General features: G+C 35.0%; 1 protein-coding gene across 1 annotated transcript; it reads right to left on the bottom strand.

Moving 5' to 3' along the window:
• Nucleotides 1-3,433: 3,433 nt before the first annotated feature.
• LOC105226274 (mucin-5AC) lies at nucleotides 3,434-27,377 on the bottom strand. The gene is made up of 7 exons (XM_049453126.1): nucleotides 26,385-27,377; nucleotides 12,060-12,147; nucleotides 11,880-11,973; nucleotides 11,661-11,779; nucleotides 9,367-10,403; nucleotides 5,360-7,637; nucleotides 3,434-5,170 (listed from the first exon to the last, which is right to left on the bottom strand). Exons 2-7 carry the CDS (start codon nucleotides 12,079-12,081, stop codon nucleotides 3,813-3,815), a joined length of 4,908 nt encoding a protein of 1,635 aa, XP_049309083.1. The 5' UTR covers nucleotides 12,082-12,147; nucleotides 26,385-27,377; the 3' UTR covers nucleotides 3,434-3,812.
• Between the last annotated feature and the right edge of the window lie 457 nt (nucleotides 27,378-27,834).

Below are 27,834 nucleotides of genomic sequence, written 5' to 3'. Positions count from 1 at the left end.
TATTTTTTATGTATTTACATTTTTTTTTTTTAATTTTTTTATGCGTATATTTTTTTAATTTTTTTTAAATATATTTTTTAATTTTTTTTAAGTATCTTTTACTTTATTTTTTATTTTATTTTTTTTATTTGTTTCTGTTATGGTTTATAATAATTAAGCAAAATCTCACAAATAATAAAATAATAATTATTGCATAAATGATATTATATTTAGTTCGAAGTCTCTCAGTGATTTTTAAATACAGTTAGATTTGAAATTCGCAACGTTAGAGCTGGCTAACTATGTAAATAACTTGAATAGTGCGTTGTTGAATCGAGAATTGTGTATTTTTTATTTCAATCTAAATCTATCATTTAAAAGCATTTGCTAGGTAAGCTGTGCAGATGCAAAATATAAATATTTATTATTGTAATATAAAATTGTATAAATTATATTTGGAGACTCAGCAACCAATAGTTTTCTATACATATTCTTTATATTTTCCCAAAAAATAGCCAAAATAATCTCATAAATAAAAATAAATCAATAAATTTTTGTATGAAAAGAGGAAATGCACAATCATATGAGACATGTATGCTCTTAAACAGTACTATATTTATACTTTAATAATTTTTGTAACTTAACTGCAAAAAAAAAAAAAATTATACTACAGATTCTCTCTGAAATGTAAAAAAAATGCAACTATTGAAATTTATGGACACATCCGTGACAGCAGAGAAAAATCGAAACTCTTTAGAGGCAAAAAATTAAATTTAACATAAACTGCAAACAAACATACATATGTATGTATAGCTGCAAAGTAAATAGAAAAAAATCTGTATCATTTCAATAAACTATGCTGAGAAGCGTAATTTACTTAATTATTATTGTTTTTGTTTTTTGTACACAAAGGACGCTACCAAATGACAACATTAACAAGTCATATGTAATATAAAATGATTCTCAAATTAAGCTAGAAACAAGTATAAATACATATATAAAAACGAAAACTAAATAAGAATACAGTTAGACAACATGGTGTTGCCACATGTGTGGTTTTAATTAAATTTATGCAAAATTGGAATTAATTTATTCATAAGTAAGACGAGTAAAAATGCTTTGGTTTTAGTTTTAAACAAATTTAGTTGTAGTTTGCTATAAATTATGCTTAGACTATAAACAAACACAGTTTAAAAAAGTAAAAAAAATAACGAAAATAACTTGTATAATTAAACCATATACATACATACATATATATAACAGAAAAAGTCTTAAATAAAGTAGTATGGCAACACTGCTGGAAAATCATGCATAAATGCATACAACAATAAATTAATTAAAATATATACACACACATATAAATAAATCTCTTAAAATTAAAACTAATTTTAAGCCTGTGTACACACATCGACATACATACACACACACAAAAAGCCCAACTAACTTAAACTGCATAGTGAAAGTCGTAAAAAAATAAAAAAAGAAAAAAGAAAATATTAAAAATTAAAAAAAATGATGAAAAAATAGGCGTGCATCAAACACAAATATACCGCAAACTCTAGTATTTATGTATTTAATTAATTTAATGTAATTATTGTACTGTAATTTGTAATTTTCGCATTGTATTTACTATCTAATCCAATACAATCTAATACAATACAACAAACATACCAATTAAAAAGTGCTGTTTGCAATGTCAGCATCATTTTTGACTAAGTGATTAACTGTAATTTTTAATTAATACTAATTAATATTAAATTTAATGCACACACACACACACATATATACACACAAAACAGTCACGCATACACATCGATAAGTCTTATCACACTCACATACACATGCACAGAAGTGCATACTAACGAAATATGTAAGTTAAATATGTAGTCTCAAGTGACACGGTGGAGAAGAAGGTGTGCTAATGTTTCAGGTGGTGAAAATAAAATTGATAAACGAAATGATATAAGTAAATGACAAAAACAATATAATTGTGAAATAAATAAACTATATGCGTATTGTTTCTTTTAATTGAAAACAAAAAAATGCAAAAAATTTCGTTTACATTTTTAGCGATGTTGGGGGGGCAGGCTTTTAATAGCGAAATGTGAGATTATAAGCGAAACGAAATGTCAAGTTTTCATGCCGATTGTATACAGGTCACTTATATCGTTCATGATCTCAATCCAAAACAGGACACGATGTGTTTTTCTCTTCATACACGAAAGTCTCTTTCTCTCTCGATATGCTTTCATTCTGTCTCTTTCCCTGTCTCTCTATTTCACTCTTTGTTTTTCTTCTCCACCTCTCTCTCTCGTCATCTCACTCTTTAATTTTTCTTCTCTTTCAGTCTCTCTTTCACTTTTTCTTATTTCTTCTCTTTCTCCCTCTCTCTCCCCATTTCACTCTTTCCGTCTCTCTCGCTCTCTATTTTACTCTTTTCCTCACTCTCTTTGTATATTTCACTTTTTTTCTTCTCTTTCTCTCGCTGTCTGAATTTCACTCGATCCGTCTCCCTCTCTTTCTCTATCCATCAGCCTTTCGTCTCTCTCTCACTCTTACCGTCTCTCCTCTCTCTCTCTCTCGTTTTATATATATATTTCACTCTTTCCGGCTCTCCTCTCTCTTTTTCCATCTCTCTTTCCCCTATCTTTCCTCTCACGCATTATTATTTCTTTTATATTTTTCCGTCTTTTTGAATTTATTTATTTCCTTCTTTCTATTTTTTCTCTCTTTTTTTTCCTTTTTCCCTCTCTAATTTCAGTTTCTCACACTGTCTTTAATTCAATCTCTTAACGTCTTTCTGTCTCCTTCCCTCTCTCTTCTCTCAAACTCTCTCTTTCTCTTTTTTTCCTCTTTCCCTAGGTCTCTCCCTGTTCTTTTTTTTTCTTTCTTTCTATACCCTCCTCTCTATCTCTCCCTCTATACTTCTCTTTCAGTTCTTCAACAAATCTCTCAAATAATCTTTCCATCTCTCTCTTTTATACCTCTGTCTTTATTTTTCTTCTCTCTTAATATTTGTTATGTCCTAACTACGTTCTTCATAGATAACAAGGTCTTTAAGTCATAATTGAACTTATAACTGATTATGCATTCCATGAGAAACGTTTTTTAGTAGAAGTACGTTGAGGTATCAAATGAGACCGACCGCTTACAGAAAAATTATGATTAAGGATCTCGAGAAGGGTATATACGAGTATGCTATGAATGGGGATCAGATGCTGAACATTTCATGGCTCAAAGTCACCCTTAAAAAATTTCTTAAAATAAAATTTGACTGATATGGATTTTCGCCACAACTATCTGCAATTCCCCACAAACGCCACAACCAAGTTCGTTGCTTAAGTCTTTTGTGCAAGCAACGTAAAATGTGTACTTACTCTAGATACCTGCTATATTCTCCAAATAATCTGTAAGCATTTCTCCTTTTAAGTTTTACTAATTCGTTTATTTCAATAAAAATAAATAATAGAACTATAATCATTCGATCCGATCGATCGTTTGAAATCGAATGCACTTATAAAATAATAGAGTAACTTAAATGTAATGGCAGTAATGGGTTTTTGCACCTACTTTCAATTGAACTAAAAAAATGATAGTCAATAATATAAAAATATAGAAAATTAATAATTTAGGTGAAAGTAAAAAAGATTAAGTTATCGAAAATTTCAGGAAACTCATAGAAATAAAGTAGTTGTGAGGCACAAATCGATACTTAACTGAGTAAACTAACTAACTACTACACACATATACCGAGCATAGGCTGCATCACTTTCTCTCTAGCTACTAATTCCTGCTATGGCAACAGCGGCGGCGGTGGAGGTAGATGGGCAATTTTATTTGACCTTGCGCAATCGCCTCAGCAGATGCGTTATGTCGTTCGGCAGGCGCCCGATGCTGCTTAGCGGCACATCATACGAACTCACGCCGTTATAGGCGCTGCTGCTGCCCGGCTCGTGGAAAATACTCGAGTTTTCACTTTCAGCAGTGTCTACGACGTCCATGCGACGTTGCGCTGTGAATGTTGTTGCTGTGGGCGCCGGTATAAGACCGGCGGTGAGCGCGGGCAATTGTATGTTCAGATGTTTGTCATGTTCGGGTGGCACGATGCTATTGCTGAGCTCGTCGAATGACAGCTGTTGTGATTGAGTGGCACCAGCTGAACTGGTGAAGGGTGGAAATTGTGTAAACTGTTGTTGTTGTGGTTGTTGCTGGAAGTTAGTGAAGAAGTTCTGTGTGGTTTGCTGCGGACGCTGTTGTTGCGCTTGTTGTTGTTGGGTTGACGATAGTCGAATAGTTTGTTGTTGCTGTTGTTGTGGATAATTGTATTGATTTTTTGTTGCTGTTAATTGTTGTTGTTGTGTTTGTTTTTGTTGCGAGTATTGCTGATTTTGCTTCAGTTGCAGCGCCGATTGCTGCGAAAATATTTGTTGTTGCTGCTGCTTTTGTTGCCACACAGGTTGTTGTGACTGTTGTTGTTGTTGTGTAATTGCTGGCTTAGCGAATTTCTGGAAATATTGCTGCTCATTAAGTTGTTGTTGCGCATATTGTTGCTGCTGTTTTAGCTGTTGTTGCTGCAACTGTTGTTGTTGTATTTTCTGCTGCTGTTGCTGATATTGCTGTTGTTGTTGCTGCTGAAATTTCAGTTGTTGCAGTTGCTGCTGTTGTTGTAATAATTGTTGTTGTTGCTGCTGCTGGAATTGCTGATTGAATTGCTGCTGTTGTTGTTGTGCTGCTTGTGCCGCTTGTTGCTGCTTTTGCTTTTGTAATTGTATATCCTGCGTGGCGGCGCGATTGTAGAGCGGTTGAATTTGTTGTGTTGTTGTTGTGGCGAGCGCTTTTTGATAATAATTTTGTTGCGGACTTTGCGCTGACTTGTATTGTTGTTGTTGCAGATTATTAAAGCTTATTGCCTGCTTCGTTGCAACACTTGTATTCGTGTCGCCCGGTGCGGTTTGACCGAACTTCTTCGTAAGGAAGTCGTCCAGCGGCACATACGGCGCAAGCGGCGTGGTCTTGGGTGGCGGCTGCGTCGCCAGCGCCGATAAAATCGATGACACTGAATTCGGTGCTATGCGTTGACCTTCTGCGCGCGCAATAATGATGCGCGGTGCAGGAGAGGTGGGGGGTGTGTGCTGTTGGACAATCTGTGGCAATTGTGGTGGGCGCTGTGGAGGCGTTAGCTGAGCAGGAGCTGCAAAGAGGAAGTGAGTTGGAAGGCGTTTGTTTCAATCTTGTCACATATCAGTTTGCGCTATTGTGTGTTATATGTGTGTATGTAGGTGTGTGCATTAGAGCATGTGTGTGTGTATATATGTGTGCATTGGCAATATACAATAAACTGTTGCTTAAGAGTGCGCAGACACACGCTAAGCGAACTCACCTTGCGGCGTCAGCTTATTATAGCTCAGTGGCACAGAGTTGCCCACAGCACGAGCATTACTGTTCGTTGACAGCGAGCGCGCGACGGTAACTGGTGCTGTCTGATAGACAGTGGGCGGTCGGCTAGACTGCTGTTGAGTGCGGAAATTCTGTAAGACGGAATCATCAACAATGGCGCGTGTTAACTTATCGAAATCGAGAAATGTTGCCGAGTCATCGGCATGTGTGTCGATAGTTATGGGAGAGGAAGGAGTGCTTGAAATGGTGGGAAATTCGTAAGCAGATGGAGGTGTAGAAGCAGAAGTAGAGGCAGAAAGGGAAGCCAAGTCGTATATTTGGTAAGCTGGCGGTGCATCAATATTCGCCGCCACGCCGAAAGTGCTTGCTTGTGGTTCAGCAATGCGCAAAGGTGCTTGATCTTTAGTTGAAGTGGAAGTTGAATAGGAAACAGAAGATGTGATGGATTTTAGTATGTGATCGAGATTTGGTGTAGGACTGAGTGCGTAAGCGGTGGGCGCAATAGGCGTTGTTTGCGCCGTTGTTGGTGCGGCAGTCGTGGTCGTCGTAGGTGTTGTTGTTGTTGTGACAGTAGTCGTCGTTGTCGCAGCGCTTGTTTGCGTTTTGAAATTGGAGAAACGGTTACGCGCGCGCACCGCGTTGTTGCGCGTCGCCTTCAGTGCCGCGCGGCGCGGGCTAATAGTTGTAGTTGAAGCGGTGGTTGACACGGTGGTTGGCTTGTGGCTCACTTGAAAGCGTCGCAAATTATTGCGTACACTCTCCCAACTTGGCGATGTGCTGCTGGTGCTGCTCTCGTCTACCACCGCTGGACTGCTGGTGGTGCCGCGCTTGCCAGCGCTGTCTTTGTCAAAGGAATTTCCGCGCGCATCATAACGTTTGCCGCCGCCAATGCTGCCCAATTCCTTGTCTATATTGCGTACAGCGATTTTCCTGCTTGTTTGCGATGACTGAACACTATCGTTGTTGGTATTGGTATATTCAACAGTGGCCACATCGGCTGTGGTGCTTGGTGTTGCGGTGGTAAGGCGATTATTGGCCGCTGACAGGCGCGACAAACGCAAACGGCTTGCGGCGACGCGCTTCAAATAACTGCGTGTTGTTGTGGTGCTACTGCTGCTGGGCACTTTAGTTGTTGTAGTTGTTAGCTTCCCGTTGACTGGCAGCTGATTGCGCCTCACATTGATTGATGGTTTGCCGTTTCCGCGTTGCTGTGAAGCGAAGCGCCGATAATTCCGTATGCGCTCCTGGAAACTGCCGCCTTCGCTCAGACTTGCTATTACACTTGTGCTCGTTTCCGGTTGCGCGGTGGTTGTTGTTGTCGTTGTAGTAGTCGTGGTTGTGCTGTCGGCTACATTGTCGTCGTCGTCCACATGAATGAAGAGCGCGCCACCTTCGCCATAAGTTGGATCCAATATAGCGCTATATGAGCCCCTCGCTTTCTGTGCGCTCTCATCGATTTCGTTGTTGTTGTGTTTTGTCAATTTGACACCAGCCAGCAATAGTTTGGTCGCTTGATGCTCTGCATCGAGTTGCTCTTCATCCACTATCGGCGCATAAGTTGAGGTCTCCATTTGCGCTTTAGCTGGCGTTGTTGTTACGCTGCTGGCTGTTGTTGTGCTACTGGCCGTTGTTGCTTCTTCCTGCGCTGGGAAAAGCAGTTTCTGCACAATATTTGCATACACATCTGCCGCGCCGCTAGTATCTTGCGTCAGCGTGGATGTTGAGCTCACTGTGGTTGTCTCGGTTTGTGCCAAGTCGCTGAGCGCTTCCGTCGCATTCACATCAGTATTTTCCTGTGCTGGACTGCTGCCACCGTCGAAATCGTTAAACTCGTACAGCGTCGGTTCGTCAGCTGTTGAAGTCTCAGTGTCAACTTCGGACTCTGGCGCCGGGGGAGTGAGGAAGTTGTAATCCAAATTTTGTGGCATGGTGCCTACGTTATTCAAATAATAGCGGTCGGAATTGACATTCGTAGACACCTCAGTGGCTGCGGGACCTTCCGTTGTTTCATACTCTTGCACGCCTCTGAATCCCGCGCCAGTTTCAATTATATTAGCCACCACTTTTGCAGCGACCTCCGCAGTAGTGTCCTTAACTATTTCGGCTGGCTGGATCGGTGTGGGCGTGGTCGTCATGATAATAAACTTCATGGTTTCCTCGGAGCTATCGAAAGTAGCACCGTTATCTACGTGCGTATTTGGTTTTTGTTTGATCGATTCCTTGGTATCTTTGTAAGTGTCGTCAATGGGCAGCTCGTTAGGCTTCAAATCCCACAATTCATAATTCCGTTAAGTGTGTTTTGTGTTGGGTTGGGTTGCACCCAATGACATAGTGTAATTGTGGCATGTGTAGAGTGATGATGATGATGCAAAGCAAAGTGCGAATATGTTACATAATTGATAGTGTAGAAGATAGAAAGAGAGAGAAAGATGGAAATATATGACATAGTGTATAGAAAAAAGAATCTGGATAAATGTGTATACATAGATATAGAGGTGAAATATAGTGAGATTTTGGAAGAATATTTAAAAATATGATAATAGTGTTTGTATGGCATGGTTTATTGTTAACGAGTCACAAAAGAATACTCAACTAAAATAAAATGAATAGTCAGTCTCGTTTGGGTAGTTGCGTAGTGATCAAATTTGACCCGGACTGGGCTCTTTTAACCGAGTATCGATAAAAAAAGTTTCATAGAATTCGAAAAATTAGACTCGCTTGAGTAGTTGCGTAGTGATCAAATTTGACCCGGACTAAGTCATTTTAACTGAATATCGATAAGTCACAAAAGAATACTCAACTAAAATAAAATTAATAGTCAGTCTCGCTTGGGTAGTTGCGTAGTGATCAAATTTGACCCGGACTGGGCTCTTTTAACCGAGTATCGATAAAAAAAAAAGTTTCATAGAATTCACAGAACTCGAAAAATTTGTCTCGCTTAGGTAGTTGCGTAGTCATCAGATTTGACCCGGACTGAGTCATTTTAATTAAATATCGATAAAAACAAATTTCATAGAATTCGTTGAATCCAGAAAATTGTCTCGCTTGAATAGTTGCGTAGTGATCAAAATTGAACCGGACTAAATAATTTTAACTGAATATTGATCAAAAAACTTCCTATAATTCGCTGAATTCTAAAAATAGTTTCGATGGAGTAGTTGCGTAGTGATCAGATTTGACCCGGACTGGTCCATTTTATTTGAGTATCGATAAAAAATGCTTAGAATTCGCTCAATTCGAAAAATTAGTCTCGCTTGGGTAGTTGCGTAGTGATCAAATTTGACCCGGACTGGGTTCTTTTAACGGAGTATCGATAAAAAAAAATTTCATAGAATTCACTGAATTCAAAAAATTGTCTCGCTTAATTAGTTGCGTTGTAACTTTAGTAACTTTATGGAAAAAAACAAAGAACGATTTGGGAAGTCGGCTTTATCAATGAAGGGGCTTAGAAAATAGTGCTTTAAAATCGTCGTATTAGCATCAAAGAGGTACCAGAGGATCTCGGCATATCTTGTGGATCAATTCAACCATTTTCTTTTAAAGATTTGGGTATGAGTTATTGTGTCTTATCAAAAGCCCGGAAGTTTCTGCAAAAATTAATACGAGTAGAGGTCACAAAAGAGTTGTTTGACATTATAGCTGAGGACCCTGCATTCATAGACCGCGTTACTACTGGTGACGTGATGTGGGTTTATGAATACGACGTCGAAACTGTCCAACAACTCAGCGGCACATGGCGCTAAAAAAATGGACCGAAACCGAAAACACCCAAAAATCAGTGAAGGCACTGTAGGTCATCCCTGCCGAGGCTTATAACAAGTGGATTGAAAATTGTATTGACACAAAAAGACGATAATGAGTGTATTAGAACACATAAGAGTGATTTTTCGCAGTCCGGTTCAAATTTGATCAGATCTTATTTTATTCCGGAACAGTCTGAAACTCTTGACTTAAATTTTCTAATTATTAGCCATTCAAAATTTCACTCACCGTAAATCGTATCGTACTTGCCGTCTGCTTGGGCTTGGCATACTCATAGGGTGGGCGCTTGGAACGATCACTTTGCGATGAGAAACCACGACTTAGGAACCTGAACGAAGTCTTATTCCTTTGCGGCGCTGGCACTTGATAACCAGAGACACTCGTATCCAAATCTTCAGAGACTACTTCAAGCAAATTATTTATGTTTGCTGCCAAAATTGCATCTTCATCGGCTGTGCGCAAATGCTTGACATAATCGGGTGCAAACACTTCAGGCGCAGTCGTTTCAGCGAGGCTATTCAAGCCGATATTCACCTTTTCGGCAAAATTGCTTTTCTTTGCGTAATTGTAAGTGCGGCTGGGCGACTCAGCTATAATGCGTGCGCTGTCGTGTTCGAAATTAACACCTGGGTCGGAGGATAATTCACCCAAACTATTCACATATACATCTTCGTCGTTGCTTTTCGTTGTTTTTTGCTGTGTATTACTACTTTGTGTCTTCGTTTCGGTACGCTGTTGTTGTCTCTGTTGCTGTAATCTTTTACGTTGCTGTGTGACTGTGTCCTCGACCTGTGTTTGCTGGGTAGCGACGTGAGTCTTCGATACAGATTCGACTTGGGCACGCGTTACGGCCGACTTGCGATTCAAATAGGCGCGTTGACTGCTATCACGACTGGATTGTGGCTCCACATCGGCGCTATCACCAGCAGCTACGCCACTCTCAGAGAGCTCCAATTGTTTTTTGAGTGTATGATGCGATGCTTGCTTACTTTGCAATGCGGCTGATATCGTCTTCATTGGATATTCCATCATTTGGCGTACCCTTTCCATCATATCCGAGCTGCTGCCTATGCGATTCGCACTGTTTTTGCTGTAGTATTGTTCCGATTCGGCGCAGTTCACATTGCGATACCAATCACAGACGAAATTCTTCTGACTGAATAGTGTGCCATTAGGACAGAGGAAGCCGAAGCCTTGTGTGCCGCGTGCAGTGTGTGCACATATGCGGAAGGCCTGACAGCGCGTCTCCATGTCTGCGTAATAACCTGTAGTAGTGTTTGAATTACATTATTGGAATAGTTTTTTTATTCTAATAAATATAAGGAGAGCTCTCTATACTATAACAGTGGGTATGGCACACAATAATCGCTAAGTTTATTTATCTTAATAAAATCAATCTTTCAGACGTATAAGAAATATGATTCTCCCATCGAGTGCCATACACTGATTCTCCGACTTTTCGATAATATTTTTGCGGCGCAGTTTGACTTGAACTTTAAAATAGATCTGAGATTACCCTTCATTGTTATCAAATTTCTTTTGCAGCGGACCTTTTGTCGAGGTCTGGCAACAGAAAAGGACACTGGTGACCAGATCTGAATAAGTTGAATTAAGCTATCTGGTTCAAAATTATCTTCATATATTCATTTGTATTTTTATTTTTATTCGAAGACCCTCTGGTGGGCGCCATTTCAAAGCCGTCCAAAGCAGTATTCCACTAACAGACGAAATTATTTTCGTATGCGTAATGCTGGCGATGCGAATGCTGGAAAAGGCTTTCGGTGAATCAGTTCTATCAAAAACACAAGCCTGCGAGTGGTACAAAGCCTTCATAAATGGTCGAGAAATCTTTAAAGATATGCCACGTTCTGGACGATCTTCGAGCTCTTCAATTGATAACAAAGTGAAGTGAAAATCGTTAGGTAAGTCTTAGAGAGATGGCAAGAGAGCTCGATATCTCTCGCGAGTCCGTTCGAAAGATTTTGGGAGATATTTTGAGTATGAAACGCGTTCTTGTTCAATTCGTTCATGCGAATTCCGATCCAAAATTCATGGAGAGCATTTTAAATGCCAATGAGACATGAGTTTCTGAGCTTGACATGCAAACAAGTCAACAAGCAGAGGAATGGAGGGAAGTCTATTTAACCATGTGCTTTTGTCCCTCAGCCTTTGAGATATCGATTTGAAACTTTGCACAAGTTCTTTTCCCCTCGAGAAGCTGCTCATTTGTTGGTACCATCGTTATTGGACCATTAAAGTATACAAACTGAAAGATTATAATCAAAAGCTTGCATGTAAATTTTTCGTTTTACGATATATCTTCTCGACAGACAATGATGCGATCGGAAAAATCGGATCGCTATAGTATAAAGCTGCCATACAAACTGACCGATCAAAATCAAGTTCTAAAGGGTATTCTAACTTATAATTATATGAGACTTACAGAAGGAAATCTTTTAAGGAATACTAAATTTTGAAGAACAAAATTTTTTCTCTAAGCAATTTTTAACTATTAGACTCACCCTCGTGTTTTCCAGTACATTCAAAGCTCGTTTTTGGCACTTCGCTGTAAATGGGATAATCGACTTCAGGTTCGCCAGGTATTGTGTGACGTAGATCAAATTGCTGGTGTGTGATGGCACTGAAAAGTTGACAAAATTCAAAAACAAAAAAATTATATAAAACAAAAATAAAATTATTCTCATTTTTCATATTGTTTGCAAGACAATTCACAAAGTTACCTCGTGTAATCATTGGAGGTCTCCGCATCTTCAAATGTGCCCTGCGCACTAGTGGCGCTTACTAGCGTCAATAGTAGCAAACCTAATGGCAGACCTACAACACACATACAGAGAAAAATTTACAAACATTTTCTTAACACATATGTACATATATTGCTATAAAAGTTTCACTAGATTTACCAAACATTTTCGGTGTCCGCATTTTTGCTGTAACGCACGGACTACTGCGCGCTCTAACTCTGCTCGAATCGGCAACACGCTGGCTATTCTGCAATAAAGAGATTTGTATTAAATACCTAATACGTACTACGAGTATATATGTATGTAAAAACATGTGTAAGCTCATTTGCTACGAAATCCGTTTTATTGATTAGTTCCACTAGCCGTTACACAAATCGGGGTTTAAAAAAGAAAGAAAGAAAAAAATCTGAGAAAAAATTAAAACATTATTTATTACAAGCGCGCATCCGCAACGACATCGCAACATGCAATCTATTACCTAATCATGCAACAGTTCCAGCGACCTACAAGCGGTACGCATGCAGGTAGAAAGGTAAACAAAAACTGGCAACATGCTCGAAACAACTTTTCTCCAAATAGATATGTAAATTATCGAATGAATCAACACGAAAGATCGCACACAAACACACACATATGCTAGAGCAAGCTTGCATTGACGACCCTGTATGGTGGTGTGTATATATGTCTGTATGCGTGTTAGTGTGTCAGCGCCTAAGAGTTTGCCTCATCATCATCGCCTTAATCAACACACATCGAACGCATAACCGAATTAATATTAATGCCGCGCGCCCTTTTCCCCACCACACCTTGATGTTGCTTAGGAAAGAGATGTTTTTATTATCTCCCCAAAATTGCCGGCCACAACAACAGCAAACATCTGATGAAAGAAAGACACAAAGAAATGGCGACGGTGTGCTAACTTGTTTGTTGTTATTTAATACGCTTACCAAATTCGCTTCGCTTTCGGTTGTATGACAATGCATTGCTCAATGAATCACCTAATAATTTGCTCATAATTAACATAAATATTCGCTGACAATTAATTTAACGCATGAATTAATTTGCGAATCGGTTGGAAGGAGGGAATGTAATAGTAAAATAGTAAGGGCTTCTACTTGTAAGGCAACAGAGGTAGAGTATAATCGCTGTTGATTTGGGTTTTAGTTTCTTATTAATTACTCTATACTGTGTTATAGAATCAAAGAAGGAGAATAAAAGAGTTTGGATTTGTAAAATACATGAAGGATAGCTTTATAAAGACTCTCAACTAACAATGAAGTAATTTTATGTTATTATATTAGTAATCTTAATAATATCTAGCTGAAATTCGGCTCAAAATTAAGCAACATTTTCAAAATTTGAAAATTATAATATTTTAAGATCGATATATAAAAAATATTGCCAAATTATCTCCAATAAAGACTTTTTGGTTTTATTACACAATTATCCCTATTTATTCCAAACCACGTTGGCACACCATTTAATCAAATTTAGTTATTATCTAATAAAATCCAAAATTACTTCAGAGATTCTTTAAGCGACTGATATATACCATCTGATCAAATTTGACCCGGACTCGTCCATTTAGCCATGTGGGTATATATTTTCATCAAATTTAGTTATTATCATATAAAAACCAAATTACTTCACAGATTCTTTGTATATACTATCTGATCAAATTTGACCCGGACTAGTCCATTTAGCCATATTGCCACATAATTTAATCAAATTTTGTCATTTTCATATAAAATCCAAAATTACTTCAGAGATTCTTTAAGCGACTGATATGTACCATCTGATCAAATTTGACCCGGACTAGTCTATTTAGCCATATTCGCATATATTTTAATCAAATTTATTTATTACCATATACAATCGAAATAACTTCAGAAATTTTTTTTGCGACTGATATATGCCATCTGATTAAATTTGACCCGGACTAGTCCATTTAGCCATATTGCCACATAATTTAATCAAATTGTGTCATTATCATATAAAATCAAAATCACTTCCGAATTTATTTCAGCGACTGATATATACCATCTGATCAAATATGACCCGTACTAGTCCATTTAACCATATTAACATATATTTTCATCAAATGTAGATACATATTTTCTAGCAAATGGAAATTACTTCAGAGATTCTTTGATATACATATATAGTACCATCTGATCAAATTTGGTCCGGACTAGTCTATTTAGCCATATTGGTATATACATACATATTTTTATAAAATTTATTTATTACCATATACAATCGAAATAACTTCGGAAATTTGTGTTTCCAATGGAATCACGGCTATTGTTCCAGAAATATTTTGAGGCATATATCTTATCACGAAAACAATATTTTAACAAAGCATTTAGTGAAGGCTGTCGAAAAATTGCCTCAACCACTTCTGTTAATGACGATATCATCGCAAAAGTCAAAGAAACAGTGATTGAAATGTCTCGTGTGACTTCAGGGAGATGGTTGTTATTGTAAAGGGTATTGACAGCAGAAGATCTCAAAATCCCTTATGAATTGACCCACCACATTTTCGTAAATGTTTGGGTGAATAAAGAATAGAATGGGTGACGAGTTGTACTTTTAGGAACGAGTCGTCGAAACTATAATAGTAATCTAGCGAATGGAGCACCATTATTAAGGACGTGTTACTTCTGGTAAAGTTTGAACTGTTAGATATTGATATATGAAGACTCTACGGAAACTCTTTTCTGTATTGTATAAAACAAATTGAGTGTTTTGTTATAAAATTTCGTGAAATAATTTTTTTGGTGAGGTGAAAAATAAACTGCTGCTGATATAAAAGTGTGGTTCGATCTCTGTGCCAGCCCAATTGTGCACCTAAAGGATATCCGAAAGAGGCTGTTAAGTATGAAAATGTCAAAAACCATATATATTTTCGATGACTATAAAATTGCGTTGATCGAGATAGTTGACACTCTGAAGTTAGTAAAGGAACGTGTTGGAGATATCGTCCATGAATGCAAAACCGCCAACAGAGAATTTTATATGCCATCGTTCCCACGACAGTTGGGTCTACGTAACCGGAACGGACCCGGATTTTTATCCGGCCAAGGACTATAATAATAACAACTTTTATTTGGCATTTAAAGCACAAAATCATGCAAAGTAGTCCCATTGTATTAGAAATCAATAAACATTATGGGAATTTTATATAATTTGGGCTTTAAATTGCTTCCGTATGCAACACGTTCTCAAGATCTTTAACACAAAATTTATATCAAAAACCTTAGAAGATACTTTATATAATCGTTTCCGCATGCACCCTTATCGATGTATTGTCCTCGATTCTAATAAATGTATAATAATATAATATAATATAGAAATTTTTAAAAATGTAGTAAAAAGATAATAACGATATACATTACCGATTACCACCTCTTCATAAAATTATGTTTTTTTTTTTTTAATTTATACGTACATATGTATACGGTAAATAAAGAGCGTTCTTCAAAAAGAATTTGATTTATTACTAGCTTTACGCTTAACACAGCTAATTAATATAATGAAAAATCAAAAATTAAGTCCACTGGAGACCTATTAATATAAATATAATAAAAACATATTACTTATTATATAAAATTTCGATAATTTATATTAATAAGTCTTCAATAGACATACAGTTTTGATTTTTCAACAAATTTGTAATTATGTTAATTAAAACTTAAATAAATGATATATTCAATTAGTCAAAAAAAAAATAATTAAAACTATTATTAGTTGAACGGCTTTAATTACTAATTAGTGGCACAAGCTTAAAGGCTTACTGTAATCATTGCAAATAACAGCGAAGAATTCATGGTGAATCAGCTCTGACTCTTCACTTCTTTACAAAAAAATTATTTTTTTTTTTAAATTCTTCTTGTTAATAAATCTACTTCAATTTAACATACCAGAAATAGACAAATTCCACAGTTAGATTAAGACATTGCCTCACTATTTAAATTATTTACCCCTAACTGTTTCAATTAAGCAGTTGAGTGCCTTCAATATGAAAATTATACAAATGCCTATGGCACAATGCCCTCAGCGCTTGCTGACGCTATTGTCGCCAATTAGAATTAAGTATTACATATGTACATAGCTTTTGTTTGCTTTAGCAACTGTTTGGCACTTTATAGCAGGTCAAATGATTAATGGTTAGCTAGCAAAACATTCCTTTACACTGACATACATATTTGTTTATATAATTATATATATAAATATATATAGTGTATGCAAAACTTGGTCAGTGACACGTGGGCGCTGAATTGTTAATTGTAGAGTTTACTGTACGTAGATAAAGATATATTTGTGCCGCCATTTATAGAGATGTCAACAATTAATCACATACGCGGATTTTGTGGATTTTTACTGAAGAGACACGTGTACATATATTAATTGCACATACTTATGTAAGACGCCAATAAAGAAGAAGACTTATGTAAGGCGTTGTAACATTTAGTATTTTTTTTTCTTCAAAAGGCTTCAAAAAATTGTAATACCTCATAAAAAAACCTAAAAACTTGGGGCTAAATGAGTAGTTCTAAGCAAGTTTGTTTTCTCTGCTAAGGTTGCTAATAATATAACAAATAAGAAGTGGTAATATAATAAATATAATTTTCTTTTAAAATACTTCTGATTCATTGTGTGAAAGACTTAAGACACAAACTCGTTTTCGCAACTTGTGTTATTAATTTTATTGTTGAATTGTATTCTATTGAAGAGTTTGCTGAGAATGCAGAGAATTATTATTAATTTGGTTATTAAAACGCTTTAATTGTTATTATATTAAAATTAGTTATGATATTTTTATTTGTTATGATTCATCAAGTAAGTGAGTGATGTGGAAGTTATGCCTAAGAATAATGCCTTATAGGCTAAGAGTATAAGATATATTTAATAATTTTTTACTCTTTTTAATGATAGGCTTAATAATTTAATATTTTTCGAAAGAATTTAAATCTGAAGGAAAAATTGGCGACGGATGTGCCAAGCGGTCTGTTCAGCTATTTTAGATATTTTTGTAAATGGTGGTGGTGTATAAATGGGTTTATTCTTGACTACAACAGAACTACTCAAAAAATCCCAAAATTTCTTCTAACATCACATTCGCAAAATGACTGTAAACTAGTGTCATTTTTATTAAAGAAAAGTAAATTCGACTTTCAGGCATTGGTTAACTACCGATAGGTAGGTAAGTAGCTAGAATGACTGCTTATGAAGCACGTAGGTGTTTAGGAAGCCAAAATATGGAGAGTGGTTTTTTTGTACTAGATATATTTTCCAAGCAGAAGTGGTTGTCATTTGGTTTGAAGTAGATGTAGTATTGCTCCGAAATGCAGCCTTTTTAGAGAGGTGAGCATTCATTCCGACGGCGGAGCGGCAATACCAGCTTTTAGTTCGCTCACTATACGCTAATTTAATTAAAAAGTGTCCGACCTCACTATCCATAGCATCAAGCAACTTTATTATCGCCTGGGCATAGTGCAATCGTTTGAAACTGCAAAGTCGATTAACACCCAAGAGGGGGTCTTTTGTGTTTCCGCGCTACACCTCTGGTTTTATATGAGCTTAGCAGACGTTAATCAGCGGAAAACTTCTGTACTACTACGAGCTCCCTATTTAGCGAATGCAGGAAATCCACTAAACTATTCTCAGTAAGATTCATCCTGCTGCAATCGTAGGAGTTCTTAATGATCAGTGCCCAGTAGGAGTGAGTGAGCCAAGGTCGAAAATTTTGTACAACTTGTATGTCAAAATGTATCGACGAAAGTAAGAAGGAAATATACAAGCAGATAAAAGATAAGATAAATAGACGAGGATTGCACCGCGACCTTAGGTCTATTGTAATCTCTCCTAAATCACAAAGGCACACGTAGCTTCATCATATTAATAAATTCCAATATACTGCTAGATGCTAGTAAGGAGATGTGATCCCTATTTGTAAACATGGATCCCAGGGCATTTAACCTTCGTCTGCAGATACTTTGGAGTCAATTAGCAGGCGTTCAAGCAAGACTGAGGTTGAAACGTCTCCGTAGTCAAACCTTCAGCTAGAAATGATATCAGCCGCGTCAACAAATATGTGAAATATGTGTTGATATGAATTCTGTTGACCACATATGCTTTCAGGTCTGGTTTTAGCTGCATAAAACAGTTTTAATAGCTAAAGCATCTGCTTTTTGTTACTTGAAAATTTTATTAACTTCAAGCATTGCGCTCAAAGTGATAAATTGCAAACTAATTGAAAACTAACCCGTAAATGGTCATTAGCTCTTAAGTGTACATAAAATATGCATTAAAGTCAAACAACATTTAAATATCGCCCTAAATGCACAATTATTTCTGGAGCTCATAACAAAGCATAATATGCACTCTTCAGCTATTTCGCTCCAATTAAAGTAAAACACCATATACAAGCAAAACAAATAAACACTACTACTATTTAATTTATAAACAACCACGCAAAAAATACCAGATGTCAAATGCGGCGCCACACAAGCATAAAGCACACATAGCTTTTGGCAGAGTAAATAATTGTCAAATCGAGTTCGTGTCTTAAGTCTTTTAATTGCCTGCCAAAGTGCGCGTGTTTCACTGCCAAAACTCAGGCCGGTTGAAAGGCATTAGTTAAAGTGATGATTTCAGACCGCTGCGTATGCGCTTGTTTTCAAAAATTTCATACCAAAAAAAAAACACAAAAATGTGTGAAGGAGTAGAAGCAAATTATGCAGCAATTTTTAGTTTACCCATATTTGTGCGCATAATTACAGCATTGACCTCAGAGGTGCGAGGAAAAATCGATCATGTCGCGGTCGTCTTAATTTGAAAAATATGCTAAAAATATCCAAATTTAAAAACAAGCATATAATTAACTTTTTGAATTAAATTAGCAAATTATGCTTTAATTTACATATCTCTTTACAATTCAGTGGCATTTAACAATATGTGTAGGCCTCAGCACAATGCAACAACAAAGTATACGAAATCATGTGACGTTCTTTAAAACACAAAGAAAACAAAAGACAAGCCAAACAAAAGTAATTTATCTAAAGTGGTCACTGTGCGTGCGCTTTTGCACGGCTGCCAATCAAGTATACATTTTAATTGCTGAAGTAGCTACTTAGTTGCTTCAATTGGTCGGGCTCCAACAATTAAACATAATTCATATTTGAATGGAATATTCGCCAATTTTATATTTTATATTTCAAATAATTTTTAATATTTTTTTATCTTAATTTGCGAAAATCGCTGCTTGTTACGCTCGGTTTGGCAAATTCTTCTTTTGTTTCCGCCTTTTTAGGGGCGTTCAAGTGGGCGTTTGGTTTCTTGTTTAATTGTTTGTTGTGTTTCTTTCTCATGACAAGTATTTTGTGTATTTATTAACAATATCTTCGTGCAATTGAAGTGCAACTTGTTTCTGCATAATTTTTTTCTGTTGAACAATGCGAAGATATGTTATATAAAAACAAAAGATCTGCAACACTTTGAAGGCTTTTTCGATCAATCTAATATTTTATATAGGAAGAAAAGTTGTTTAACTTTGAGTTCACGTATTGATGCTGATAAGAAGCTTGATCACTTGAACATAAGAAATATTTAATTTTAAATAATTTCAGTAATTTATTTCAAATTTAAAGCACCTTATAACAAAATATAGAATAAAAGAGCGAGGAAAGCTAGACAATTCAATTTTTTCATACTTAAAAGTGTTATAATAATCAAAAATGCACTGTACATATTACCTCTTATATATCTTAAAGTCGGAAATGTGCATTTTTGAGGTTATGTGTTCCTTCATCGAATCAGATATCTTAGCAACGAACCTTTAGAAAACTTCAAAACAGAAAATAGAGGCAGGACAAGATATGAAGAGAGTAGCTTGAAGAGTTTGCAGTAGACTCCAGATTAATTCAACCAGCTAGTCACTACTATAATTCGGTTAGTCATAAATTTTTCTACTTGAACAGCTAAAAATGTTTCTTCATTCTGACACTTAAATACTCCTAAGTATTGACCGAAAGCACTCTCAAAATCGACAAAGGACTTTGAAGAAATATTTCAAACCGAAATAAAAGCAAAAAGAAACAAGAAAAAACATTACGATTAGTTCGGAGATTATAGTGTTGCACAGTTGTCAGTTGTCTAGGCCAAATTTAGTGAAGTTGTCTTGTCAAAGAAAAGCGTTTTCCAAGCAAATACTTGATTTTGATTGTTCAGTTTGTATGGCAGCTATATGCTAAAGTGATCCGATATCGACGATTTCGACAGATGAGCAGCTTTTTGTGGAGAACAGAATGCTTGCAAGGTTTCAGACCGATATCTCAGATATTGAGGTAGTAGGACGTCTAAATTAATAATCAGCTGTTTAATATAATATAATGTCCTAATCCTTGACTTCCTAGAGAAATCTTTTTTTTTAGAAAAATAGTTTATTTTTATTTATCCATAGTCCTTGACACTATTGAATATATCCAAGAATTATCTTAGTTTTAAGTTCAACGGACAGACGTTTTAGTTGACTATTTTCCTTACAAAATATATTGATATATTACGATTATAAATCATTCACATATTAATAACGAATTTTTCAAGACGGACGCTACAAAAGTAGACCAATAGGGATAACAAAAAACCTCATATTTTTCCCCGCTCTTTTGATTTTTTTTTTTTGAAAGAAGTGAGCTTTTTCGACTTGTTAAAGTATAGTTAAAAAAAATGTAAACAAGAGAACGTTAAAACACTATTTCACCACTATCGAAATCTGAAAAAGTTGAATGTAAACATATTAATATACAATCACATTATTTCAAAGCATTGTCGCGACAGCAAATAAAGTCATTTGTGGCATTAAATCTCATGCCTCAGGGTATTTCCCAGACAACCAAAATATATGATTCAAAAAACTATTTTTTTTCTATTAATATATATAGCTATTACCATATATATGTATACACATAGTAAAAGTTGTTGCAGCTAATGCAAATTTAAACGTTTTCTAATGATCTTAAATACTTCCTTGGTAATCAACTGAGTGTAACTGATAGTATAACAACAGTTTACAAAGGCTTGGCACGCGTACAAAATTGTACCCTCTTAGCGGAGATAAATGTAACCGAGTTGAAATAATGAGCTAAAGTAATTATAATTTGATTGTAGTAGTATGTAAGGCGTTTGGAATTTGATATACAAGTATGTAAGAAGTATTTCAATAGCAAAGCGGAATAATCGAAGCTGAAGGTAAGTGTAATAATTACATAACTAATGAGCAATGAGCCGATGAGCGTCTGTGAGGTTCGGAAATATTCTAACGATATAGAAATTTTTTTCAGCATATCAAAATTATTTTTTCTTTTAAAAAATTTGCATATATTTGATACTATGCTCCGAAAATTTTAAGTTGATCCAGTAAATATTTTCAGAGATATTCGTGCATTTGTATGAGTTCTTTAACTAAGTGCAATCGGCTGCCAAAATTTTAAACGCGTTTTTAACGAAACTGTTTTCCACACGACTTTCTTTGATATATTTGTGAGGTAGTATTTAAAATAATAAGATTTGTGATATTTCGACTTTTAATCAATAATTTTTTTATACACTAACTCATCTCTACGGAAATTCGTTGCCTACATATTGGCGCATTATTAATTTGTATCAAAGTCTCACACCTATTTCGAGAATAATAAAAAAAAGGTTTAAGAGTGATAAATAATATAATTTTTGTTTCAGGAAAGTCCGCATTTTGTCAAAATTCAAAAGTTTTAGTAGTCTATCGATTAATAGCTATGTTCATCTGTGAAAATATTTTTTTTTGTGTTTGAATTTGAGGTAATTTTCTAGTAGATACAACGCCTTAATATAGTTTATTCTAAATATTAAAACATTTTAGTAATAAAAAATATTTTCCTAATCATTCCTGCTGACCTCCTCTTATTTCAAAGTGCTTTTAAACCTATGTGTATGAAATAACAAGCGCTTACACATAAACCCACCAACCTGCAGCAAACAATTGTTAGATGTGATCTCATTGAGGGTAATGATTGATCAGCAGTAATATATATTACAATGATAGTCATACAATAGCATGGTAATCTATTAAGTACTGTATGACGGGCAAACATTGCGCCGACCATAAAAAATATATAGTGCAAAGGGCAGTTAAAGACAACTTGCCGCAACTTTGCTTTGAAATTGAGAAGTTTCGAATGCGTTGGCCTACAACTGCGTGCAGCAAAAGACTAGAAGAATGTGTGTAGGAGTTTATCTATTATTTTAGATATTTAACAGTAAACCACACAATATATAATTGATTACTATAATTTGTATTATAAGGTGCAAGTTGTCCTTCCAAGTAAATACAATACTTGCAGTTAATTGTAAGTGAAATTCTATGAACATTAGTATGGTGTGCAGTAGTTGAATATTCATGGCACTATGTAATTAAATCAGTTTATAGTTACTTTAACTAAAATTATAATAAATGAAGCAACAGAAAATAGCATAATAAAAGAACCTACAACGTAAGGCTTATGAAATTCGTGGAAAGTTTTTATTTATCAAACCAGCGTAATAAGATTGTATCTTCATCCAACCAGTTGCCTATTTGTTATTTATTTTTATTGAAAATTGTAATAATTCATTTAGTTCACTGCCTGCTGTTCAAGCGTTCGTCTGTCATTTTGAAGGTCATTGCCAAGTTCGCCACACGATTTTTTTCAACTATTTCAATTTCGAATTGAACTGCTCAGCTCTTGAAGCCAATCGGTAGTAGACAGTGATTGGCAACGGCATAGACACAAGTAATTGCTGTCGTCATCGCCTTAGGCAACGCTATTAACCATTGTTATAGTAATCTTTGAAATGTATCTTCTTCAAATAATATTTTAGAAATATAAGTAAATAGATTTCTGCGTACGTACATACATATCCGCATGGGTATTTACTATAATATTTCTAGTTGGCTTGCGCTGTTGTTTTTAATGCGTTATAAAATCGTGGTTTACTGTATTAAACCATCATAATTCATTCTAATATAAAAAGGTATCTTTAATGCTGGCGAAGTGAACGTCAGGAAGTTATATGGACCGCCGATATACTTTTACAAAATATAAAGCGTATGTTAAAGAATTGTTGGGTGCATAATAATTTATTTTAAATAAAAATTAAAAGTGTCAAATATTTATTTTCTTATTTAACTGCAGTCGCATTATCACATCCAATAAAAAGCTTATTGGTAGACAATGTAACCCGATACTGAATTTTTGAGTTACTAAACACTAGGATTTAGTAATGATTTTTGATATTAAAGTTTTGTAAAAATAGTAGAACTCATCATCAGTTTTAAGGGCATATCTGTAGGGTACTTAATTATGAGTTCTAATTAATTGTGGTATCCTGTGTGAGGACTTTACACTTTAAAATTACTCTAACAGTTACAGTTAATGATTACAATCATTCATATTCTTACTATTATTATTTTTAATTCCAACTACTATATATATTTTTTATGATTACTCTTACAGTAATTGTAATCATTACATTTTTTTATTACAATAACAATTAATTTCAATATTACATTATTTTTAATTAGCTAATATTTAATTTTAATAATTGAGATTACAGAAATTGTAAACATTTTTGTTTTAATTTAAATTGTTAAATAGATGTTATTATGATAATTGCAATACTAAAATTTGTAATGCTATTTTAATTACAATTTGAAATAGCCAAGCATATCAGAAAAATCAGTAATTACTAACAATTATAAAATTAGCATTTATTATATTAAATACTAGAAATCTTTATTGCATGTAATTAGAAAGTAATCAAAAAATTCGTAATTACACGTAATTACAAATTAATGACAAAATTTGTAGATACATGTAATCAAAAAGTAATCACAGAGCTCATAAATACATGTAATCAGAAAGTAATCACAAAATTCTTAATTACATGTATCAGAAAGATATCAATAAAATGGTAATTACATGTAATCAGAAAGTAATGACAATATTCATAAATACATTTAATTAAAATCATGTAATCATAAAGTAATCAGAGAACTCGCAATTAAATGTAATCAAAAAGTTATGACAAAAGTCGTAAATAAATGTAATTGCAGGTAATCATGAAGTAATCAAAGAACTTGTAATTACATGTAATCTGAAAGTAATCATCCTTATAAATCCTTACAGCTGTTTGTCACTCTTTGGGCTCGCCTTTATGTCCTCAGCACGAATAAACCCTAAGTTTTAAAATTTCTGACGAAAGACTTTCGCAGACAGAAAAGGCAATACTTTAAAGTTCTACTTCAAAAGTAATTGATACCTTATGACACAGAACCCTCTTAACAAAAAACATTTATTAGATACAAATTAGTTTTCACTACACTCCTATTCAAATTCTTTAGTTTTTTCAAACATAACTAAGCCTTAGACATGACATTGCATTTACTCAACGCAATTTGCAACGTTAATCAATAATCCATGGTGTTGAATAGGCAAATCTAACCATGGCTAATTACTGCTGGAAACAGTTAGTCATTTCCCGTCAAAATCTTCTCAGTTGTCGGAAGAATATAGGCATAGCTAATTACTGCTGGAAACAGTTAGTCATTTCCCGTCAAAATCTTCTCAGTTGTCGGAAGAACAATACATATGCCAACAATATATGATTCACAAATGCTTTGGCATTGTTTAAATCAATTGAACACAGTTATTGGCACATCACGCTGATTCAGTGGTAGAAATGATAGGCGCTTATAAATAAAGCGTTTCGTATGCAAAATATAACGCAGCTCACTATTCATATTTAAATTGTGAGCAAATTTATGCTTTTAAATTTGCTGAATTTATAACCCACAAACCATTAAATGGCATTCAAGTGAAGAACTCGGATTGATATAAAATTAGAATTGAAAAAGTAGTTGAACTAGTTTTCGGTGGGAATTCCGGTCGGATTCACTGTTGGCACTTAAAGTTCTTTTCACGCCAAAAATGGTTTGTGGAATCTGATATTTTACAATTTGAAGTGCACTTAACAACACTTTGTGTACCAAAATAGTCTCCGAACAATAAATCTTATAACAAAGACATGCCTGACAAAGTATGGAATGAGCAAAAAATTGCTTAATATTTGTTAAGTGTCAGAATGATGTTTATGATTTAACAAATTGTACCGCATTAAAGACGTTGCCTTTGTGTATACGATGCTTACAGTAAACTTAGTTCGACGTCAGAATGAAACATCAAATATTAAATATTAGCACTCTTTTCTTCGGAAAGGTACTTGTTGCTTACAACTAGAACTAATAATGATTTTTTTTTAATTCTCAGAATAATTTTGCTTTTTAAAGTAAGAAAAATACCATAATTGACCGCGAGTAAAGGGAAAAAGTACAAATTTTTAATTAAAGTATACTTATAAATTAAACTATTTTCCTTGTCTTCAAAACGCTCGCGCATATACACACTTCTTTCCATTACTCACGACCATAAAAAAATCGTTGCCTACATATTGGCGCATTATAATTATTTATTAAAGTCTCACACCTATTTTCAGAATAATAAGCAAATAGTTGAAGGGTGATAAATACTAAAAAGTAACCGTTTAAAAGAATCGTTGCCTATATATTGGCGCAAAATTATTTTTTTATCAAAATCGCACACTTTTTCGGGGAATAAAAAAATTGTTTAAGGATGATAAATAATAGAAAGAAGCCGTTTAAAAAAATTAAATTCAGAACAAAATTAATAAATTGAGAAACCCACAATTTTAATTGCCTTAAAATTAAAACGTTAATATCTTTTTTTTCAAAATTTTAAAGAAGTGTATGGAAAATATTTGAAATATTAAGGATATTCTTAATATGCGCGTCATGGCCAATTTACATTCATGAAAAAGTACGATTTAATGGAATATAGGGAAGCATACATTTCATCGATGAATTTTTCAGTATTTTCTACTAGACTATTGCTTGTGTCACAGACGTTCAAAGTGATTTGGGTTCAGAATACGTTAGTAGAAAATCGCGTGTCCTTAAAATTACCTCCATTGGAAATTATGTACAATTTTTTTATATAGTAAAATCTGTTTCAGTAGTAGGTCCTAGGATCTTATGGCCAGATTTGCCTTAATTAAACACTATCTTTCTGTGAAGCTTATATTCATCACACGCCTTAACTGTTAACACAAGTATTATATTTATTATGTTATTAGTTTTTAAAACTCTCCATAATCATAAAATGCTCACAGCGTGTAAACCCAGAAATATTTTTGGATTAAATTTCATTTATTTTATTTATTATTGTTTCTTTTTTTTTGAACTCAGTTAATTTTGTATTATTTTTCAACACTGTCACAAGTCACATTACAATTTTCAAATATCTTTTTTGTTAAAATTCCTTCAGTAACATCATTATTTTCTGTTTAAATTGTTTTATGTATGTGTAAAAATTAATAAAAAAGATTCACCTCGTTATTGAGTGGACAAAAATTCTTTGTGAATTTGTTTAATAACTAACGCGCGCACTATAAAAAATTTGCAGTTTTATCCTTTTCTTTTTAAGTTAATGCGAACAAAATCATTAGTTAATCCCAACAAATAACGCACGAAACGCAACGATTTTGTCAGCGCATGCGCGCGAGCTATACAAAACTGTACCGGTGAAAATGCCAACTTGGACTGAATTGAAATCGTCAAGTTAACTGAAATATTGGCTGAAGACGACGTCCGGCAGATAGTAGATAGAAGCGCACCAAATACGCCGCCAAATGGAATGGAAATACCAATACAATCAAAAGATACAAGAAAGGGAGAAGTTGTAGCAAGAGTTTTGGCAGCAGCGACAGCGACAGCACCAGCACCAGCGCCCGCAACAGTTACAGATACAGCATTTACAACAACAGCAACAGGAAATTCAGCTGCAAGAGTGGTCGCAACAACTACAACAATTACAACGCATACGTTTGCCAGCTTTATCAAAAAGCCGAAAACAACGAATTAACCAAAAGAAACGAGACGACAATAAAAAGTTGCCGACCGCAGTCGATTGCGTACTCAAAGGCATGGCCAGCGCAGGCGTTGCTGTTTTTTTGGGTGTTGTTGGTGTTGCCATTATGGCCGCTGACCTGTAACAGCAGCGCAGCGACAATGATGACACCAACATTAACAACAGGCAACAGGAGAGCTAGCGCCAGCTGAACGGTGGAGGAAAATGTGTCACAAATTTGTCTTTGCTCGTGTATATAATCATGTAATGTGTATGTATTTGTGTAGATCCGGTGTTTAGTATGTATGTATGTAAAATGGTAAATTTGGAAATATTTCAAGATAGAGTCCAGATTTTCTCTTGAAGTGCTTGAAGGTCCTGTGTTAGCTTGGTATTGTTGTTGGCGCCTTCTGTTAAGCGATCTATAATTAATAGTAGTGTAAATAAAGTATATCAATTAACATATTGCAGTATCCGCTGAACTGTCAAAACTAATTAATATCCAGGATATAGTAGAGATTTTCAGATCAAACTGGAGTAATGAGTTTTATCGGGTATGGTATGCATCTGTAGTTGTGTTAAGGTTATTATTTCATTCGGCAGCTTGAGCAGTTCATCTGCGATAATTAGAGCTTTAACTTTCAGGTCTTCAATTTATGAAATAACTAGTAGCCTCTCTTAGTGTCTGAACAGTTGGTTGAGTTGGTGATTAAGGGGAAATCATCTCAGCACATATTCATCGGAGAGAAGTTCGCTATATTCTATAATAGGGATCATGCAGGCCTCATTATGTAAGTGATGCCCTGAAAGCTTAAAAAAGTTTCCTATTACTTGCCGAAGTACTGTGTTTTGGCGGATGTGTACGTCCTTTAATCGCTAACTGCTAATCCCTGGCTACCCGGCTAACTTGGGTTACATGAAAGCTACATCAA

Source organism: Bactrocera dorsalis, chromosome 3 (assembly GCF_023373825.1).
Source record: "Bactrocera dorsalis isolate Fly_Bdor chromosome 3, ASM2337382v1, whole genome shotgun sequence".
Lineage (NCBI taxonomy): Eukaryota > Metazoa > Arthropoda > Insecta > Diptera > Tephritidae > Bactrocera > Bactrocera dorsalis.
This window is presented reverse-complemented; position numbering and strand designations above follow the sequence as displayed.

Excerpts from the sequence above, each read along its gene's own strand:
- LOC105226274 (XM_049453126.1), bottom strand. The coding sequence starts at position 12,081 with ATGCGGACACCGAAAATGTTTG. Across the intron at positions 11,780-11,879 it reads ACCTCCAATGATTACACGAG|TGCCATCACACACCAGCAAT; the intron begins GTAACTTTGTGA and ends TCAACTTTTCAG. Across the intron at positions 7,638-9,366 it reads CAAGTACGATACGATTTACG|CCTAACGAGCTGCCCATTGA; the intron begins GTGAGTGAAATT and ends TGGGATTTGAAG.